The sequence below is a fragment of the Scyliorhinus canicula genome, chromosome 20 (assembly GCF_902713615.1).
Source record: "Scyliorhinus canicula chromosome 20, sScyCan1.1, whole genome shotgun sequence".
Classification (NCBI taxonomy): domain Eukaryota; kingdom Metazoa; phylum Chordata; class Chondrichthyes; order Carcharhiniformes; family Scyliorhinidae; genus Scyliorhinus; species Scyliorhinus canicula.
In genome coordinates this window covers 21,203,876-21,225,942 of record NC_052165.1, presented here as the reverse complement: position 1 = coordinate 21,225,942, position 22,067 = coordinate 21,203,876, and the positions used below count along the sequence as shown (strand labels likewise).

Genomic DNA, 22,067 nt, shown 5'->3' with positions numbered 1-22,067 from the left:
CATATATATCAAGGTGTAATGCATTTCCCATTGGAAAATCCCCAATCCCGATGACCAATTTCCAAGACCGTAAGAAGTCTGACAACACCAGGTTAAAGTCCAACAGGTTTGTTTCAAACACGAGCTTTCGGAGCGCAGCTACTTCCTCAGGTGAATGAAGAGATAATTTCCAGAAACATATATATAGACAAAGTCAAAGATGCCAGACAATGCTTGGAATGTGAGCATTTGCGGGTAATCAAATCTTTACAGATCCAGAGATAGGGATAATCCCAGGTTAAAGAGGTGTGAATTGTCTCAAACCAGGACACTTGGTAGGATTTTGCAAGTCCAGGCCTGGATCTGTAAAGATTTGATTACCCGCAAATGCTCGCATTCCAAGCATTGTCTGGCATCTTTGACTTTGTCTGTATATATGGTTCTGGAACATATCTCTCCATTCACCTGAGGAAGGAGCTGCGCTCCGAAAGCTCGTGTTTGAAACAAAGCTGTTGGACTTTAACCTGGTGTTGTAAGACTTCTTACTGTGCTCACCCCAGTCCAACACTGGCATCTCCACATCATGGCTACCAATTTCCAAGACAGCATCCCTTCAGAGTGACTGAAGTAGTCGAACTGTAAATTTTAAAAATTTATTATAAGGATGAGATGTACAGATAATTTGCACATTTAAAATAAAAGAGTTTTGCTGAGATTAGGGGGTATCTGAAACCTGATGCTTGGCATCTCTACTTTGGGGGATGAATTGATTCTGATATTTGAACCAAAGTGGATGACACAGCAAGTTGCAAACTGTTACAATGCAATCTGAACCCTCTCTTAACCCCCTCTCCTTTATCAGGCCCTTGGTTGTCGATCCTTAGGCACTAACCTAAGGGAGTATAAATTACTTCAATTTTAAAAAAAACTCGCTTGTTTGTGAAATGTGAAATCATTGGAGGAGTTGACGATGCTGGATGTCGATCTGGAACATTTCCCTTTAAGTGAATGGGTTGTGTTGTTGCCTGTCGTCACTCTGGGGGGTGGGGGGTTGGAGTTCGGTGAAGGTGTGGCTCTCTGTCAGACACACTGAGCCTCTTATCATGTGAAAGCTCCTGCTTCAGTCCCTGAGCACACACCAACACATCCTGCACCCGGATTCCGACTCATTCCATCATCCTTACAAAGAGGTAAGATGATGCGCAAATGTGAAAACCGTAGCCAACAAATAAATCATCTGTAAAGAGCGCAGTTGTAATTTGCAGCAAAAAAAAATCTGAATTTGCAACAGAGTGCGATGCGGCTGGATGTGTTGCAGGGGCACACGGAGGCAGAGTGTGTCTACTGGAATAGCGGCTCAATATGGGGAAGAAAAATGCAATGGTTGTGAGTGAGTGCGCGGAGGCGCTGGGTCGGCACCATCGCCTTTTCATTCATGCTGCAGCCCTGTCTGCATTTAATAACAATCTTTATCGCATCGAAGGAAGCAGGCGGCGTTCTTGACGGGGGCGAATCCCGTCATTTTTATTTCATGTGGCCCTGGATCGGTTGGTAAATTGGGCGGATGTTCTGTACGGGAGAGGTGAGGGTGTGTGTGAGTGTGTTTGGGTTTGTATGCAAATTTCCAGAAGCGGTTCTGTCTGTACAGCCCACTGCGTCTGCAATTCTCCCCAACACTGCATACAACACCCATATACACACACCCATACACACAGCCCCCACACACACACTCACCCCCACACACACACAGCCCCCCCACCCCCACATACACACAGCCCCCACACACACATACACACACTCACCCCCCCACACACAGCCCCCCCACACACACATACACACACATACACACAGCCCCCACACACACATACACACACTCACCCCCCCCCCCCCACCCCCACATACACACACATACACACAGCCCCCACACACACATACACAGACTCACCCCCCACCCCCACACACAGCCCCCCCACACACACACACGCACATACACACAGCTCCCCCCACACACATACACACACACACCCCCACACACACACAGCCCCCCCACCCCCCACATACACACACACATACACACAGCCCCCACACACACATACACAGACTCACCCCCCCAACCCCCACGCACAGCCCCCCCACCCCACACATACACATACGCACAGCCCCCCCCACACACATACACACACTCACCCCCACACACGCATACACACACACACTCACCTACCCACCCTCACATACACATACACACACTCACCCCCCCACACACACACACACACTCACCCCCCCACCCCCACACACACACACAGACATACACACAGCCCCCCACACACATACACACACTCACCCCACACACACATACACACCCCCCACACACACTCACCCCCCACCCCACCCACACACCCATACACACACACACTCACCCCCCCACCCCCACACACACATACACACACTCCCCCCCCCACACATACACACAGCCCCCCCACACACATACACACACACTCACCCCCACACACATACACACAGCCCCCCCACCCCCACACACACACATACACACACTCACCCCCACACACCCACACACACATACACACACACACAACCCCCACACACACACCCCCTCCCCCCACACATACACATACACACCCCCACACACACACACCCCCCACCCCATCCACCCATACACACACACTCACCCCCACACATACACCCCCCACTCACGCACAAATACACACACTCAACCCCTCCCCACATACATACACCCCCACCCCACACACACACACTCACCCCCACCTCCTCATACACACACACATACACCCACCCACACACACGCTCATCCCCCACACCCACCCACTCACACACACTTCTCACACCCACACACACCCACACACACTCATACACCTCCCCCACAATCACATACCCACACACACACCCACGCCCACCCACACACACACTCATACCCCCCCCACACACACCCACACACATACACACCCACCCACACAGTCACACCTCCACCCACTCAGCCACCCACACACACGCACCCACCCACACAACCCCCACACACTCACACCCCCACACACGCACCCACTCCCACACACACTCACAACCCCCCACACACATTCACAACCCTCCACACACACCCATCCACACGCGCGCGCGCACACACACACATAACCCCCCCCCCCCCCCCCCCCACTCAGGTACAGTCAATCACCAATTCAGACACACACTCCAATACATAGACATACATGTGAATGACTGGTACATTCTCACAGACACAGTCACCCACACACACGCCCAGCACTTACACAGTGTTTTTATTATTCCCCTCCATCATACTCTGTCTCTGCAGTGCGCGCTGCTTTTAATCTGCATGGACAGGGTGGTGGGTGGGGGTTCAGGGAGTGGAGTTGGGGTGGGGGGTGGGGGTTCAGGGAGTGGAGTTGGGGTGGGGGGTGGGGGTTCAGGGAGTGGAGTTGGGGTGGGGGGGGGGTGGGGGTTCAGGGAGTGGAGTTGTGTGTGGGGGGGAGGTTGTATTCTGCCAGTTACCATCCAGGGCCACTACACTGCCTCCTGCCACCCCCTTTTATTTGTTTGACCCTCGCCCGCCGAGATTTAACGGTGATCTTATTTGCTTTAGATCTAAAATGGTCTCACGTTGGCTACCCGCTGTTTGGTATTCGATGATCACGGGGAGGAGGATATAATTGTCAAAGACGTCGGTTCCCCAGAACCGATGGTCTTTCTGTGGATAAACGCGGGGTCTGGTGGATTGATAACCCCCCCCCCTGTCAATGGTGAGGGTGTCAGACAGGTTTTAGTGTGTGTTTATAGAGGGGGACTGAGAGGATAGTTGGTACAGATGCAGCTTTGTTGGCCAGGGTGTGTGAAGGGCACAATGCTGCTGCCCCTTCGCCTGGTTCAACATCCCATGACTGCGGGGAGCAGCGAGCTTCACTCTCGTAACTGGCTTATTCAATAAAATGATTAATTGCTGGATGTGTCAGGGGCGACGTGCAGGAGTATCTCACTCTGACACCTGCCTTTATGACTGGGTGCATGTTTTCTGCAGCGCATTTCATTGTAATTCCACACAGCGGACTAATGGCCATGAAAAGATTTGCCAGTCAGCCTGTGTCATGCGGTAGTGGGTTGGCTGCCTTCAATCGCATTGCTCTGTCAGAGGCTCCTCATTTCCCGGGGATAACTCGGCAGACAATGAAGAACAGCCTGTTTGATCCCTCCCTGCCAATGCCGATGATGTCAAAAAAATGCATTTCATCTGGGAATGATGGCATCACCTTTCCCGATTAAAGGAGTGACAGGCTGAAAACATTCAACCATCATCTTCTGCTTTTGAGCCACGTTCCGCCTCCTCGAACGGCCAGTCACAATAATGTTTCCATCGCCCTGGTCCATTGTCAGACACTGTTTCAGCGAGGTTTCACATGCCAGTAGGGCAATCTCGATTATATCATCGTGTGACCGACCACCCCATGGCGTGGAGGTTTCATCAGTTATTGAATTGGGAAAGATGATTTGACAGCGGTATGCTGTCGTTCTAAAAATGGTAAAAATGCTCATGCACATCATGTGCTCGGTTGATGTTAATCACACGGAGCAATTCAATTGAAAGAGGAGTGAATGCGTTTAACACGTTAGTTGGTGGCTTTCCATATTTTATGTTCAGAAAAAAACCCATTAAGATTCCTGCCAACCGTTTTTTAAAAATAAATTTAGAGAACCCAATTCTTTGTTTTTCCAATTAAGGGGCATTTTGTAGCGTGGCCAATTCACTTACCAAGCACGTTTTTGGGTTTTATGGGTGAGACCCAAGCAGACACGGGGAGAATGTGCAAACTCCACACAGACAGTGACCTGGGGCTGAGGTTGAACTCTCAGTGTCGTGAGGCAGCCGTGCTAACCAGTGAACGTCAACAGCACTTTCAGCTTCAGACTTGTTGGTGTAATCTGTGTATTTTAGGCATTTGTAAACAGATGATAGATGTGTTTAAATGTCTGTCCTGCAGAGCAATGACTCCTCCCTAATGTTTACATATTGACCTCAAGCATGCCTGAAGTAATCAAATCTTTGCATAAATGATATTATTTGGGAATAAACTCCATCTACAAATGCAGTCGTGGTTTAGATCTAATGTTGCTGGAGATTTTGATGTTTTGCATGGGAACGTTCCAGAACTATCATTAAATAATGCTAATATTCTGGTCATGTTTTGGGTCCCGCACTTCTGTTTTATTGAGATACCTGCTGGGCTGGGGTTTCTGTGGGTTGCTGACTGAATGGTATACCTGCTCTTTTTAAATGGATACATGATGTTGTTCGATGACGTATTGAAGGAGCATATTTTCCCAGTGAACTGTTTGAAGGCTGTGACCATTAGCACTGTACAGAAGTCACATGACCTTGGTGCACAGAGGGAGAACATGCAGCCCACCGGGTCTGTGCTAGCTCATTGTAAGAACCAACTAGTTATTACCACTCCCTTGTTGGCTCGCAGCCCTGCAAATTTCTCCTTTTCAAGTATCCATCCAATTCCCTGTTGAAATTTACTATTGAATCTGTGCCCACTACCTTTTTTAGGCGGTGCATCCCAGATCATCATAACTCGTTGCATAAAAAAACGATCTCAGCTGCCCCTGTTGCCAGTTTTCTTAAATCTGATTGATTACAAACCTGCTGCTAATGGAAACAATTTCTACCCATTTGTTTTTATCAGGGTGCTCTCCCCACCCATAAATTTGAACACCTATGTCACATTCCCCTTAACTGTTGCCGCTTTAAGGAAAATAACCCACCCTTTTCCACATAACTGAAGTCCCTTTTCCCTCGGACCAGTCTGGTAATTCTCCTTGGTATCCTCTCACAACATCATGACATCCTTCCTCTAGTGTGGTGCCTGGAATTGTACACAATTGGTAAGATTTTCCAGTCCAACCTGTAATGGGAATTGTTACGGGTGGGACCGAATATTTGATGGACTAGCAAAAGGTCCATTCACTTTGGGTGGGAATTTCTCCAGAAGCGGAAAATCACACCCAATATTCTAGCTATGGCCTAATCAGTGAGTAATGATTGCCAACCATAATTCCTTGTTTGTTATTCATTATATACTTTTGTTTATAAAGCCAGGGATCCTGTATGCTTTTTGACCAACCACCATCAATGATTCGTGTACATAAGTCCTCAAATGCCTCTGTTCCTGCACTCCTTCTAAAATGTACCATTTCTAAGTAAGTTTTTCAAGGCGTTTGGAAGTGGCTTTGCATCTGATTGGAAAAACTTGAACATCTGAGGAATTGAAGAGACCAACAGCTTTCAGTTGCTTCATTCAAAGGATATATCTTGTTGATTGACAAGGAACAGTATCTACAAAGATTACTCCCATCTTCCCGATTTAAAGCCATGAAGGTCATATGGTGCTAGTTATGTAACAATAATGAGGATAATATATGTCGGAAAGCAATTAAAACAACACAACTTACATTTATATAGCATCTTTAATATAGTGTAACATCCGAAGGCACTTCCAATATGCGAGACAAAGAAGACTTTGCATATTGGTCATTTAGCTTTGGAGGCAGCAGCAGGACACTAATTCATTTATCTGAAGTTATTTTCAAGGAGTTGATAGCAAGCTCTGAGACAGGACAACATCAGTATTTAACCACAATAAGTGAAAAGGTAACACATTGGGAAAAAAAAACATATTTTGATTGGTATTTTCCATGAGAAGCTGATGGAAAAGACACACTCCTGACAAAGAAATACAAATTATCATTGTTATTTTAAAATGCACAGCGGCTTCATCAACAGAAAGAGCCAGTCTTAATAATATTGTCAAAGTACCTGACAATGTCTCAACCCAAATTATTAAACTGTGGTTCATTTTGGAAGGCCATTAATTATATCTGGTATTGTCTTTGAAGGTGTGCTGGTGGCTAAGGTCTTTATTCTCTTGGTGGCCAGAGATATGACATTTTATAGCATAGAAGACACAATTCAGCCATTGAGCTTGAAAGAGTTTTTATTCAGGCCCAATCCCCTCCCTTTTCCCCATAAATCTTAATTTTTCCTTATTCTCACGTGCTTATGTCTTAATGACCCTCTGCATTAAAAAAAAGGTAACCTTTCTTTTGTTGACAATCTGAAATTCAAGCCCTCTGATTATTGACTCACGATCAGCAGAGATAGTTTGCGTTCTATAAATTTTATCAAAACCCCTCTTAAGTGGGCTTTATCAGATCACCTCTTAACCTCCTCCTATTAAGAGCTCTGTAAGTTTAAACATTTAAGAATATTGGAAGTGATAAACCTCATGCTTATGCTGAAGGAGTTAATTGTTTAACTCACATTTGAGGCGCTTTGATGGAATTACATGGTTAAAAAAATGACACTTGTTATTGGTTACAAATACTTATCTCGGTTTATAAACTATTCGCATAACTCCTTTCCATACACGCTGTTAAATGAACAAAACAATTGTTCAGATTGGACACCAATCTACGCCTATTGCTTCAAAAAGCTATGTTTTGAACACTTACAGTCATGTTTTTGCACCATCATCAAACTTAGGAACAAAGGAACAGGGTTATATTTCAACATTTTGAACCTGGTCCACCATTTTGTTAGCCAGAACAGGACTTTATCTTTCAAATTGCAAGTATCCATTCTTTATTTATATTCTTTAATACCCTTGTTTCCAAGTAAGTATCTATTTCCTCTTTACAATACCAATCGGTTTATGGCCTTCTAATTTAGTGTATTCCACAAACAAATCATTTCAGAATATGTAACAGCACTTTGTACAGAGAAATACTCTGTATTCTTAATCATCACCATTATTCAACTTGCACATTTAATGTTGATTGTCGAAACATAGTTTGAGCAGAAAATAAATCAGACATTAATTCAAGTGAGGAGAATACTTCCCTATAATATTTATTTTGGACTCAATCCCAACTACCTTCTTATAATTTTCAGTACATAGTTACAGTAGATCTGCATACAGCATAGCTACACAGACTAGCAGGGAGCACTCAGTGGAATGCAACCCTCCTGCCCTAGCACACTGTCGTTTTTTGAACTCGCTACTTTAGGCTTAAAAACTACATTTTCCATCACTCCTTATTAGCTGTCTGTTAGGTAAAGAATGACAGTTTCTTAGATGATGCAGGATAAAAACTCAATAAAATATCTTGAATTAAAAGTCTAATGGTGACCATGAAACCATGGTCGATTGTCATAAAAACCCATCTGGTTCACTAATGTCCTTTAGGGAAGGAAATCTATCATCCTTACCTGGTCTGACCTACATGTGACTTCAGACCAACAGCAATGTGGCTGACTCTTAAATTCCCTCTGACATGGCCTAGCAAGCAGCTCAGTTGTATTCAACCACTACGAAAACACAAAAAAAGGAATGAAACGGACAGACCACCCGGCATTGAACCAGGTACCAAAAATGACACTGGCAAACCCAGCCCTACCGACACTGCACAGTCCTCCTTACTAACATCTGGGGGCTTGTGCCAAAGTTGGGAGAGCTGTCTCACAGACTAGTTAAGCAACAGCCTGACATAGTCATACTCACAGAATCATACCGTAACAAACAATGTCCCAGACACCACTATCAACATTCCTGTCTCACCGGCAGGATAGACCCAGCAGAGGTGGCGGCGCAGTGGATTACAGTCGGGAGGAAGTTGCCCTGAGAGTCCTCAACATCGACTCTGGACCCTACGAAGTCTCATGGCTTCAGGTTAAACATGGGCAAGGAAACCTCTTGCTGGTTACCACGTACCGGCCACCATCAGCTGATGAATCAGTACTCTTCCATGTTGAACACTTGGAGGAAGCATTGAGGGTGGCAAGGGCTCAAAATACCTTCTGGGTTGGGGACTTCAATGTCCATCACCAAGAGTCGCTTGAAAGCACCACCACAGACCGAGTTGGCCGTGTCCTAAAGGACATAGATGCTAGACTGAGATTGCAGCAGGCGGTGAGGGAACCAACAAGAGGGAAAAACATACTTGACCTTATCCTCACCAATCTGCCTGCTGCAGATCAATCTGCCCATGACAGTATCAATAGAAGTGATAAGTGCACAACCCTTGTGGAGACAAAGTTCCATCTTCATATTGAGGATACCCTCCATTACCACTACCACCGTACTAAATGGGATAGACTTTAGACTTCGAACAGATCTAGCAACTCAAGACTGGGCATCCATAAGGCGTTGAGGGCCATCAGCATAGCAAGATTGTATCAAACCTCATGGCTCAGCAGATCCCCCACTCTACCATTACCACCAAGCCACGGGATCAACCCTGGTTCAATGAAGAGTGCAGGAGAGCATGCCAGGAGCAACTGAAGAGAAAATGATGGAAAATCTCAGCAGGTCTGGCAGCATCTGTAGGCAGAGAAAAGAGCTAATGTTTCGAGTCCGATGGCTCTTTGTCAGCTTTGACAAAGAGTCATCGGACTCAAAATGTTAGCTCTTTTCTCTCCCTTTGCTGAGATTTTCCAGCATTTTCTCTTTCGTTTCAGATTCCAGCATCCGTAGTAATTTGCTTTTATCCCAGGAGCAACATCAGGCATACCGAAAAATGAGATGTCGACCTCGAGAAGCTACAACACAGGACTACTTGTGTGCCAAACAGCATAAGCAGCAAGTAATAGAGCTAAGCGATTCTGCAACAAATGCATCAAATGTAAGCTCTGCAGGCCTGCCACATGTAGCCTTGAATGATGGTGGACAATTAACTCACTGGAGGAGGAGGATCCACAAATATCCCCATCCTCAATGATGGAGGAGCCCAGCACATATGTGCAAAAGATAAGGCTGAGGCATTTGTAACAATCCTCAGCCAGTAGTGCCGAATGAATGATCCATCTCGGTCTCCTCTGGGGGTCCCCAGCAACACAGATGCCAGTCTTCAGCCAATACAATTCACTCCACATGATAGCAAGAAATGGCTGAAGGCACTGGATACTGCAAAGTGGGCCCTGACAATATTCCAGCAGTAGTGCTGAAGACTTGTGCTCCAGATGTTGCTGCACCCCTAGCCAAGCTGTTCCGGTACAGCTGAGGTGGTTGGAGGCCAATCATTTCAGCTGGCATCTACTCGGCAATGAGAAAGACTGCCCAGGTATGTCCTGTATATAAGAAACAGGACAAATCCAACCCAGCCAATTACTGCCCTATCAGTCTACTCTCCATCATCAGCAATGTGATGGAAGGACTCATGAACAGTGCTATCAAGCAGCACTTACTCAGCAGTAACCTGCTCATGGACGCTCAGTTTGGGTTCTTCCAGGGTTCTTCCAGGGTTCTTCCAGGGTAACTCAGCTCCAGACTTCATTACAGCCTTGGTTCATACATGGACAAAAAGCTGAATGCCAGAGGTGAGGTGAGAGGACTGCCCTTGATATAAAGCAGAATTTGACCAAGTATGGCATCAAGGAACCCTAGCTAATCTGGGGTCGACAGGAATCAGGAGTCATAGCTGGTACAAAGGAAAATGGTTGAGGTGGTTGGAGGCCAATTATCTCAGCTCCAGGACATCACTGCAGGAGTTCCTAAGGGTAGTGTCCCAGGCCCAACCATCTTCTGCTGCTTCATTAATGACCTCCCTTCCATTATAAGGTCAGAAGTGGGGATGTTTGCGGATGACTGCACAATGTTCAGCACGATTTGTGACTCCTCAGATGAGGCAGTCCATGTCCACATGCATCAAGGCCTGGACAATATCCAGTCTTGGGCTGACACGTGGCAAACTACACTCAAGCCACACAAGTGCCAGGCAATGACCATCTCCTACAAGAGAGGATCTAACCACCGCCCCTTGACATGCAATGGCATTATCATCGCTGAATCCCCCACAATCAACATTCTGGGGGTTACCATTGATCAGAAACTGTACTGGACTAGCCGCATTAATACTGTGGCTACCAGGGTAGGTCAAAGGCTAGGAATCTTTGGCAAGTAACTTACCTCCTGACCCCCCCAAAGCCTGTCCACCATCTACAAGGCACAAGTCAGGTGTAATGGAATACTTTCCACTTGCCTGGATGAGTGCAGCTCCAACAACACTCAAGCTCACATTCATCCAGGACAAAGCAGCCCACTTGATTGCTCCTCCTTCCATCAACATTCAAACCCTCCACCACCCACGAATAGTGGCAGCCGTGTGTACATCTACAAGATGCACTGCAGTAACTAACCAACGTTCCTTAGATGGTACCATCCAAACTCATGACCATTACCACCTAGAAGTGCAAGAGCAGCAAATACCTGGGAATGCCACCACCTGGAGGTTCCCCTCTTAAGTCACTAACCACCCTAACTTGGAAATATATCGCCATTCCTTCACTGTCATTGGAGCAACATTGTGGAACTCCCTCTCTAACAGCACAGTGGGTATACCTACATCTCAAGGATCGCAGCGGTTCAAGAACGCAACTCACCACCACTTTCTGAAGGGTAACTAGGGATGGGCAATAAATGCAGCGCCCACATCCCGTAAATGAATTTAAAAAAAGGCAGGTATAGTTCGGATGGAAAACAGTTTTTAATTTTTATCAGGAACACAAGGCAAACATTAACTATTGGCAAAATCAACCAGGGCAAATATTGTTTGCAATGTAAGAAAATTCACATTTATTTCAAACCAATTCCATTACTTTGGCGAATACACCTTACAGTTGCAGTGATTACTTAGTTAGTCCATAGCTTGTTAATTTTACAGTGAAGGACAGCAGTGTTTTGGCACGAGGAGCCTCTATTACGCTCCCGCATGAACGTTTCCCTGACTTAATGGAATTATTATTATAATCTGATTCCTTAAATGTCATGTGTTGCCTACTAATACAACGTTTGAACCCACAAGAGCTGTTTTAATAATTTACAGATCCTGCAAAATTTTTTAATGTGTTGAACCTTTGATCTCATTGGCTTAGAGTTTTTTTACCCTGTAATTTTGGATAACACTATTTTATGCCCTTCATTTCTTCCCAATTTTACAAGGTACCTTTCAGTGATTAAAAAGAACAGCTTGCTCTGAGGTTTGTCATCTCACAGCTCTCAACACAGGAATTGCAGCGACTTGCCGACGCTCTTCATTTCGCAGTTACATTGCCCAATATTACATCCTTTCACTGCATGGTTTTGCCATCTTTTTGTGCAAGCGCAGCATGTGTGGTGTCCCTTGATTGGGAATAGCTGGCACATAGCTGGTATAATCTAATTAATTCAAGAGTTCCATTCATCAGTTAGTCTCGCCAGGCAGCCACAATCATTATGCAGAGTGGGAACGGGAGCAGTTTACCAATGAACTGTCCAGCTTACATTTACTATTTTTTAGACTGCACTTCTCTGTTTCTGGATTTCCCCACCTCCCTTACAACAAGCATCAGCCACTGACCAGCCTCCCCCTCTTACTGATAAAAAAAACCCAATTAATCAGATTTCTGTGGCATATGATGATATGATGCCCTATAACTGATGTCCATCCCAATAAAATTCAACTACCTCACTAGCCCCCCCCCCCCCCCCCCCCCCCGAGAATATTATTTTCAGGGACCTCGGGATGGAATTTTCTGGTTCCGATGAAGGTGACCTCCTGCGGTGGGTTATCCGGCGACATGATGGGCGAGCCAAGCAAAATGCCGGAGACACCGGCAGACCGGAAGGCCTCACCGGCCGGCAATGATAAGCCACCTCAGCCACCGGAAAAAATCCAGCCCCTCATATTCAGATCTCCCCACAAATGTACACCTCTCAAGCTGACCAGTGTCTTCTGACCATGTGACCTACCACCCACCATCCATTCCTCTGACTCCTTTGCTCCATTCTGTCATTTGGAATAGATGTTTCAGTTTTCCTTCGGGATATCATCCTAATCCCCACTTGCTCTCCAATTCTGCTTATGGTCCATTTCTTTAATTTCTACCTGCCATTGAATAATGCCTGCCTCATTCAGCACCTGAAACCTTATGCTAGCTGTTAGACAGAGGCAAAGCTATGACTTTGCAGCTGACCTTCAAGACTAATATGAAGGACACAAGTTATGGGTATATAATGACAAATCTTTAAATTGTTGGATCAACTACCGCTTCTAATATTTGTTGTTCTGGTGACCAAACTGTAAATGTTTTCTCCTGCAGATTTTGAAGTACAGGCTCACAACACCTCAGACCTTCAGCAACTGCCTTCTGTTTGTCTATCGGTATTGTACCTCGCCCGCTTGCATCAAGTTACGTTTGACTGAAAGTATTGCTGCTGGACCTTTTGTAGTGCGTTACTGAATCAGTGAGCTAGTGTTTCCAATGCCTAAAAATAGCAAAGTTGCGAAGAAGGAACTGGATGAAGATGTCACAGAGTCTGTCAAGGATCTTCTTTCCAATGAGGACATGAATGACGATCAGTTTAAGAAGAGTGCATTGTATGTAGATGATTCCCAGACTGACAAAGATGTGGACATTGAAGAAGGATCTGACACTGAAGATGAGAGACCTGCCTGGAATAGCAAACTTCAGTACATCCTGGCGCAGGTTGGATTCTCGGTTGGTTTAGGCAATGTCTGGAGATTTCCATATTTATGTCAAAAAAATGGTGGAGGTAAGTGCGAACCAAACAGAATGGTCGACCTTAGATCTAATAAATACATTAAGCAATGAAATAGTGGTCTCCTTAATGCTGACATGATTTAGTTTGTGTGAAATAGTTGTGAGTAGTTTTCAAAACCTACTGTGACCACTGGGTGCTCTGATTGAAATTTAGAAATCTCACTGTGTTATCTTATAATTAAGTATACTTCCTTATGATTGGCAGGATTCTAATCTGCATTCTGGTCTCACATTATGTGCAGCCTTTTCACATGATTTGGGATTTCACATGATTTGTGATTTCACATCCACGCGCCCCACTTATTGTATAGTGACATAGGAATTTCCATTTTAATTCTGTTTGGGGAAAAAAATGTTTCTCTTGTGCATTTATGAAATGTTATGCACATAGTTTTCTTTTGAAAAAGTCAGATTGAATGAAAGCATCTCATTTTGAATGGCTTTGTATAAAAGATATCAAAGCTAGCGACGAAGAAAGGTTGAGTAGATTAGGATTGTTTTCGTTGGAAAGACGGAGGTTGAGGGGGGACCTGATTGAGGTCTACAATATTATGAGAGGTATGGACAGGGTGGATAGTAACAAGCTTTTCCCAAGAGGGGGGGTGTCAGTTACAAGGGGTCACGATTTCAAGGTGAGAGGGGGAAAGTTTAAGGGAAATGTGCGTGGAAAGTTTTTTACGCAGAGGGTGGTGGGTGCCTGGAACGCTTTACCAGCGGAGGTGGTAGAGGCGGGCACGATAGCATCATTTAAGATGCATCCGGACAGGTATATGAACGGGCGGGAACAGAGGGAAGTAGACCTTGGAAAATAGGAGACAGGTTTAGATAAAGGATCTGGATCGGCGCAGGCTGGGAGGGTCGAAGGGCCTGTTCCTGTGCTGTAATTTTCTTTGTTCTTTGTTCGTTTGTTCTTTGAAATTCAAATAATTGTTTAACATTGAGGAAAATATATTTCCATGAAACAAGAGTATGACAGTCTGATGTTATAATTAACTACTACTCGGTGCCCAGGACCCGGGTTCGACCCCGGCCCCGGTTCACTGTCCACATTCTCCCCGTGCCTGCGTGGGTCTCACCTCCACAACCCAAGATGTACAGGGTAGGTGGATTGGACACGCTAAATTGCCTCTTAATTCGAAAAATTAAAAACAAATGAATCACTAACAATTAGAAAATTATGTCACACAACTGGGGATTTGAAGTCAACGTGTTTCATGAAAATATTATGTTTCAGGTCTATAAGGGTCTTTTGGTAAATCAAATATTTGTTAACACGAAACAGCAGAAAGATGTACTTTGAGATGGCAATGGCAGGTTCTAATATCATGTTTTTTTCTTCTTCAGGTGCCTATCTCGTGCCTTATTTGCTTTTGCTGCTTATTATTGGGATTCCACTGTTTTTCTTGGAGCTTGCGGTGGGTCAGAGGATAAGACGAGGCAGCATTGGTGTATGGAATTTTATCAGCCCAAGACTCGGAGGAATAGGATTTTCAAGCTGCATTGTAGGTTGATTTTGAAAAAAAGTTTAGCTTTTGTTTAGTCCGTGAAAGTTCACAACGCATAAGTGAATAAAAGCAAAGTACTGCAGATGCTGGCAATCTGAGCTAAAAGCTTCCCAGGTCTGGCAGTGTCTGTGGCGAGAGAAGCAGAGTTAACAGGCGGGATTTACTGACCAACCCTTCATGTCTTTTTTGGCAGTGGAGGCGGCCCGTCAGGATGATTTACTGGTCCGACCGCTGTCAACGAGATTTCCCGTTGACTGCAACCCTCGTCGCTGGGAAACCCCTGCGCCGGCGTGGAACTAGAATATCCCGCCGACGTAAGCAGCCGGTAAATCCCGCCCAACACTTCGAGTCTGTCTGACTCTCCTTCATAGCAATAGTGAATAGTGCCTCTGCCAATGATTTGATTTTCCCCCAATCCCAATTCTTTCTGAAAGAACAGAAAAGGTTATTTCCTGACAATTATTTGAGCATTTTATGCTTCAAATAGTCGTGGGTAGTGGGTGCCTGGAACTCGCTGCCAGAGGAGGTGGTGCAAGCAGGGACAATAGTGACGTTTAAGGGGCATCTTGACTAATACATGAATAGAATGGGAATAGAGGGATACGGACCCCGGAAGTGTACAAGATTTTAGTTTCAACAGGCAGCATGGTCGGCGCAGGCTTGGAGGGCCAAAGGGTCTGTTTCTGTGCTGTACTTTTCTTTGTTCTTTGTAAATCCCAGTGTTTTAAACCATACCATCATATATTGGAGTATTTGGAAGTACACAGACACAGTGGGTGGGATTCTCCGACTCCCCGCCGGGTCGGAGAATCCCGGGGGCGCGGCGTGAGTCCCGCCTCCCCGACGCCGGCTGCCGTATTCTCCAGTGCTGGTTTTCGGGTAGGGGCGGGATTCACGTCACGCCAGTTGGGGGCCATTGGCAGCGCCCCCCCCCCCCGGCAATTCTCCGGGCTCCGATGGGCCGAGCGGCCACCCATTTTTAGCCAGTCCTGTCGGCCTGGATTGGACATGGTCCCACACAGCGGGACCTGGCAGGTAGTTTGGCTGGTGCGGTCCTCGGGGGTGTGCAGGGGAATCCGACCCCGGGTGGGGGCCCCACTGTGGCCTGGCCCGCGATCGGGCCCACCAATCGGTGGGCGGGCCTCTGCTGTGTCGGGTACTTCTTCCTTCCGCGCCGGCCCCTGTAGATCTCTGCCATGGCCGGCGTGAAGAAGACACCCCCCTGCGCGTGTGCCAGTATACGCCGGCCGGTCTGCACATGCGCGGAACCATGTCGGCGGTTCTGTGCATACAATAACCTGCGCAGTCCCTTTGGCGCCGGCTGGTGCAGTGCCAACCCCCTCCGGCGCCAGCCTAGCCCCTGGAAGTGCGGAGAATTCTGCTACTTCCGGTCGGCCTGACGCCAGAGTGGTTTGCGCTGTTTTTGACACCGGCGTCGGGCCATCGTGCCAATCACGGAGAATCCCACCTCATCCCTTTCGCTTTTCTTTTTATTTATTCATGGGATGTATGTTTTGCTGGCTGGGCCAGCATTTATGGCCTGACCCTTTTGAGTTACTTCAGAGGAACAAAAATATTCAACATTGCTTGCAGTTATTTTAATATTACAGGTCTGTCACAATCGTAATTAAAACTCACTCTGTGTGTAATTATGTGCTCTGAATTAAGGGCTGGCTCTTTTGGCAAAATTGGTCGAAATGCGCTGAGGCGATTGCATGCAGTTATTTGGGGGCCAGGCTATTTGAAAACTGGCATGAAATCTCAGTACATCGGCTCAGTGGCACAGTGGCTAGCACTTCTGCCTCACAGCACCAGGCCCCGGCCTTAGGTGACTGTCTGTGTGGAGTTTGCACTTTTTTACCGTGTCTGCGTGGGTTTTCTCCGGGTGCTCCGGTCTCCTCCCACAGTCCGTGGACGTGCAGCTCAGGTGGATTGGCCCTTTGTTGCCAGGGATGTACAAGTTAGGTGGGGATAGGGTGGGGGGGTGGGCCTAGGTAGGATGTTCTTTTGAATGGCCTCCGTCTGCACTGTAGGGATTCTATATTTGGCCATTCCACCCACCGCGGCCGGAGAATTCGGGCGGCCCCGGCAGGGGGTGTTGGAGAATCCAACCCAAGATCTTTGTCAGACAGACATTGTAAGGTTGATTCACCCAGCAAGTACCCCATCAAGACTTTGTGGAGAGTGCTGGTTGAGAAACCATGGACCCACAGTCCTGATTTCCAGGACGGAGCTTTGTGACCCCTCCAGTCGGCAGGATTTTACAGTCCTGCCGAAATCGGTTTTACGGCTCCACCGCTGCTGCGACAGGGCTGCAAAATTCCACCCACAGTGGTTTTTTGCAGCAACATCAGAGTTACTGCAGCAAAATAAAAGTTGCAAGTGAGACGGTTTAAAGCCACAATATTCATTATGCGCCCTGTGAACCACCTGAGGCCATCACACGTCTTTCCTCAGTCTTCCCGCTGCCACTCACTGACTCTTGCCCACTCTCGCTCGCTGCCTCCCTCTTGACACCCGCGGTGTGCGATTCCTAATGTGTTCAGCTCGTATCATCATTTTTTTGGTGTTTCACAAAAGTTTCCTTTTTGAAGAAAGCAAATAAAAGGCGATGAATCTATGGGCGGAATCTTACAATCCCCTGCTAGTGGGTTTGCAGGCGGGGAGCCTGTAAAATTCCTAAGGCGGCCTTCCTTCTGCCCTCCTGCTTCTTTCTGACCTGTGTGCAATTTTATGGGGGGTTGAGGCCCAGGGCTCTCCATCCATCCTGGTCCCAATTGAGGCCCTTAAGTGGTAAATTATTGGCCTCAATTTAGAGGCTGGCAGGGATAAAACCTGGAAGGTGATTGTGCTTGGGCCTCAGTTGGGAAGGTGAGGGTGGGGATGGGGGTTGGTTGGAGTGGGGGCCTGGGCCTCAGTTGGGAAGGTGAGGATGGAGGGGTGGGGATGGGGGTTGGTTGGAGTGGGGGCCTGGGCCTCAGTTGGGAAGGTGAGGGTGGAGGGGTGGGGATGGGGGTTGGTTGGAGTGGGGGCCTGGGCCTTAGTTGGGAAGGTGAGGGTGGAGGGGTGGGGATGCGGGTTGGTTGGAGTGGGGGCCTGGGCCTTAGTTGGGAAGGTGAGGGTGAAGGGGTGGGGATGGGGGTTGGTTGGAGTGGGGGCCTGGGCCTTAGTTGGGAAGGTGAGGGTGAAGGGGTGGGGATGGGGGTTGGTTGGAGTGGGGGCCTCGGCCTTAGTTGGAAGGTGAGGGTGAAGGGGTGGGGATGGGGGTGGGGGCGGGTGGTTGGAGTGGGGGCCTGGTCCTCAGTTAGGAAGGTGACGATGGAGGGGTGGGGATGGGGGATCGGCTGGAGTGGGGGCCTCCTCAATGACCCCTTTACACATGGTTTGTGTGTCCCCTTCCTGACCCAAGGTCTGTCCCTGAGGATTCTCTCTTCCCACCGCCCTATCTTTCAAGTCCGCAACTCACTTTGGCCTCACCTCCCCTCCTTCCTGTTAGACCTCCCACACTCACTTAGTCCTGGATTCGGACTTAGAATCTGGGGATTGTTTGTCAGGCCAGCCCAGATACCGCTGCTCTTGGCAGTGTGGGATGACGGATTTGCTAGAGAATCAGGTGGCTTTCTGAGGCAGGGCTTCCTCTCGTGTGAGGGGCGGATGTCCCATCTCGAGTCAATTAATGCTCCTCGGAGTGTTAAACGGTTGTGGGGCTGCAGTGATTGGTGAGGCTACGTTCCCAACTGACTTCGGGAGGTGGGGCGGGAACCCCGTTTTCCGAAGCATAAGTATTTTTAAATTCTTCTCGATGCCTGATTAAAATTTTCCAACATTCAAATTGGCCCTTACTCCGGCCGCGATGGGCCGAAGTCCCGCCTGCCTGTAGCCGGTCCCGCCGACGTAAATCAGAGTAGGTCCCTTACCAGCGGGACCTGGCGGCGCGGGCGGGCTCCGGGGTTCCTGGGGGGCTCGCAGGGGATCTTGCCCGGGGAGGTGCCCCCATGGTGGCCTGGCCCGCGGTCGGGGCCCACCGATCCGCTGGCGGGCCTGTGCTGTGGGGGCACTCTATTCCTTCCGCATCGGCTGTTGTGGTCCTCTGCGATGGCCGATGCGGAAGTGAATCCCTGTGCGCATGCGCGGGGATGATGCCAGCACGCGCTGGTGATCCTGCGCATGCGCCAACTCACGCCGGCCGGCGAAGGCCCTTCGGCGCCGGTTGGCATGGCGCCGGGCCCCTATCCGGCCGGCCGGCGGGGCGCCAGCCACTCCTGGGGCGGGCCTAGCCCCTGAAGTTGCGGAGGATTCCGCACCTTTCGGGCGGCCAACGCCAGAGTAGTTCACGCCACTCCATCCCGCCGGGACCCCCCGCCCCACCGGGGACGGGAGAATCCAGCCCTTTATTTCCTGTACTGTAATTCTGCAGAAGTTAAAAATATCACTCTTTTTGGCTATTTTGTTTTTGAGGGCAGGAAAACCTTGCTTACACTACAGAATTTAAACAGCTCTAGTTCTGTTTGTTAGGTGAAACAATGCTTATTGTGAGCCTCGACCCTAACAACCTCTTTCAGTAGAAGCTGCAAGTATGGGCCTGGATTTCATGTAGGCAGCAGCAGTCCTACCACTGGGGCTGAAAGGGGTGGCGGGTGGGGGGGTGAACGCGCAATGACAATCAGCAGAACCTGAGATGACAACCTATCAGCAACAGCCAATTAATGGCCGCTGATCCCATGAAGGATGGTGGGCTGCCACCCTGTTGGAGGGCCGATGGCTCATCAACCTCAGCGGCTCCCATGCAGTGTACATTGCTGGGGCTGCACATGCAGGATGACATGTGCATCAATGGCTGTATGCCCTAAAATCCAGGTAAGTAGGGTCTGAAGATGTTGAGGCCAGTCAGGCAGGCTCCAGAAAATGGGGAGTGGATGGGGTTGGTGGTGAGGTTGCTGAGCATCGACAATGCTTTTCCAACGGGTTGGCCATTGTCCCGGTGGCTGAGGGTGCGGGTGGATGGATTGGATGCCTCCGTGAGCCAAAGAGTGCTCCCCATAGCCTACGGTGAGACTGTTGGGGTGTACCAGGGACCCCCAATTGGCAAAACACCAGCAGAGGAGGAAAGCGGCCGTTAAGTGTTCACTTAAGTGGCTCAGTTGGGCTTCGGTGGGTAGTCCGGATGTCACCTTTTCCTCCATTGGAAGGATGGTTTGGCAGTGGGAAGACGAAGGCCATTTTGCCAGGTGTCCTGTTTCACAACCCATCCCCAAAGGACTGGTGGACAGATCTGAGTGCATTTAATAATAACTGGTACCCATGATACTGGGCAGTATCTGGAACAGCGCTTCCCATTTCCTCTCCCTCTCTCCCCTGAACATTCCATGCTCTGCAGTAGGTATATATATTTTATATATATATATATGTAAAATATATGAAGTTCTGCCTATTTTTTGCCCAGCATTGGGAGGGACCATCACTCCACTTACCCACCCTCCAGTTCATCAGGATTGTTGCAGTTATATCTGAAACAAAACCTAATTTGTCCTTTATCAGTGAATTAATTCTTTACATTCAACATAAAGATCAATCAGTTTTGTTGTGCCATTGTGGGACTTATCCCTAACTATTTGTAGTGCAGTACCAAAGATGACATATATGACAAATGGAGGAATGAAAGGGCACACAATAACACTCCAGCTTTCTTCCTTAAACTTTCTATTTATAGCTGCATTTCTTTTAGCTGCTCATGATTGGTTTAATTTTCCCATGTGACTCACTTGAACCTTAGTTCCCCCAGCTGCAAGTTGCAATGTTTTCAATAGTTCCGTTTGCCTGAGGCATATGAAGATCAGTCTCCAGATTTGAAACCTTGCTGTCTCTTGCCGCTGCGAGCTAATTTCCCTTCCTCTCTGAGAATTGTTACCGTCTCCTTGCTCTCTGCTTCCAATCTGCCTCAACGAATGGCCGGCGGTTAATCTCTTACCCCTCCCCAACTACCACTGCCCCTTGCTGCCATTTTACTCCCATTCCAAGGAGGAGCATATTGCCACTTTCTGAGCTGTGAACTGGGATCCAGCATTAATTTCTTCAAGTCATTTGCTGCATGTTTTTTTAACCAATTTAGTAAAAGCACCTTCTGTGCTTTAAGTAATTCAAGCTCGCCAGGACACAACTGGGTACTTGGCAATGGTGAGCACTGGTGAGCAGATTACCACAAAGGTTTTGTTGGCATTTGAAGCCTTTGCTGGTGATACATATTTGTTATTATATTTCTTTTTTAAAAATTTTTTTTATTTTTATAAATTTAGAGTACCCAATCATTTTTCCAATTAAGGGGCAATTTGGCGTGGCCAATCCATTTGGATTGTGGGGGCGAAACCCACGCAGACACGGGGAGAATGTGAAAACTCCACATGGACAGTGACCCAGAGCCGGGATCGAACCTGGGACCTCAGCGCCGTGAGGCGGTTGTGCTAACCACTAGGCCACCGTGCTGCCCCTTTATTATATTTCTTGACATAAAGTTCATTACACACATCCGATCGATCCCAGACCCTGGAAAACTTTGTGAGATTTTCCTGTCAATGTTCCCATCCCCCCCAGGGTAATGTTTCCAAGTTCAACAACCCTCTGATCCTCTCATACCCCTCTCCCAGGGGATTCAGACTCTGGAGCCACTCCTAATATCACCATCAATCATCTGGGACACGTACTCTATCATATCCCAATGTATTCTGCATTTTAGAAGCATAAAGCCAAAAAAAAAATCAGTGCATAGCTGAACAGCCATAATGACCAATGATTAATCTGTTCAAAATAATGATCAAGATGTCCAACTTGAGGAAAATATGGACCTATCCAAACAAATTGGAAAATCTTCCACAATAGAATGCAATGAAAAAAACCCAATTTGACGGATATCATCACCATAAATTGGTGATCCTGGTACATTTATACAT

The 22,067-nt window shown here is 47.5% G+C and overlaps 1 protein-coding gene across 2 annotated transcripts in view; it reads left to right on the top strand.

Moving 5' to 3' along the window:
* The first annotated feature begins 1,014 nt into the window (after nucleotides 1–1,014).
* The window catches only part of slc6a15 (solute carrier family 6 member 15), a 49,827-nt gene continuing 28,774 nt past the window's right edge, over nucleotides 1,015–22,067 (top strand). The window contains exons 1-3 of one of the 2 annotated variants that reach the window (XM_038780259.1): nucleotides 1,015–1,169; nucleotides 13,157–13,610; nucleotides 14,963–15,120. In XM_038780259.1, the coding sequence (XP_038636187.1) occupies nucleotides 13,319–13,610; nucleotides 14,963–15,120 (450 nt within the window). In that variant the 5' untranslated portion in view covers nucleotides 1,015–1,169; nucleotides 13,157–13,318. Of the gene's footprint in view, nucleotides 1,170–1,371; nucleotides 1,562–13,156; nucleotides 13,611–14,962; nucleotides 15,121–22,067 lie in introns of those variants that run through there. The other variant, XM_038780260.1, reaches the window with a different exon arrangement.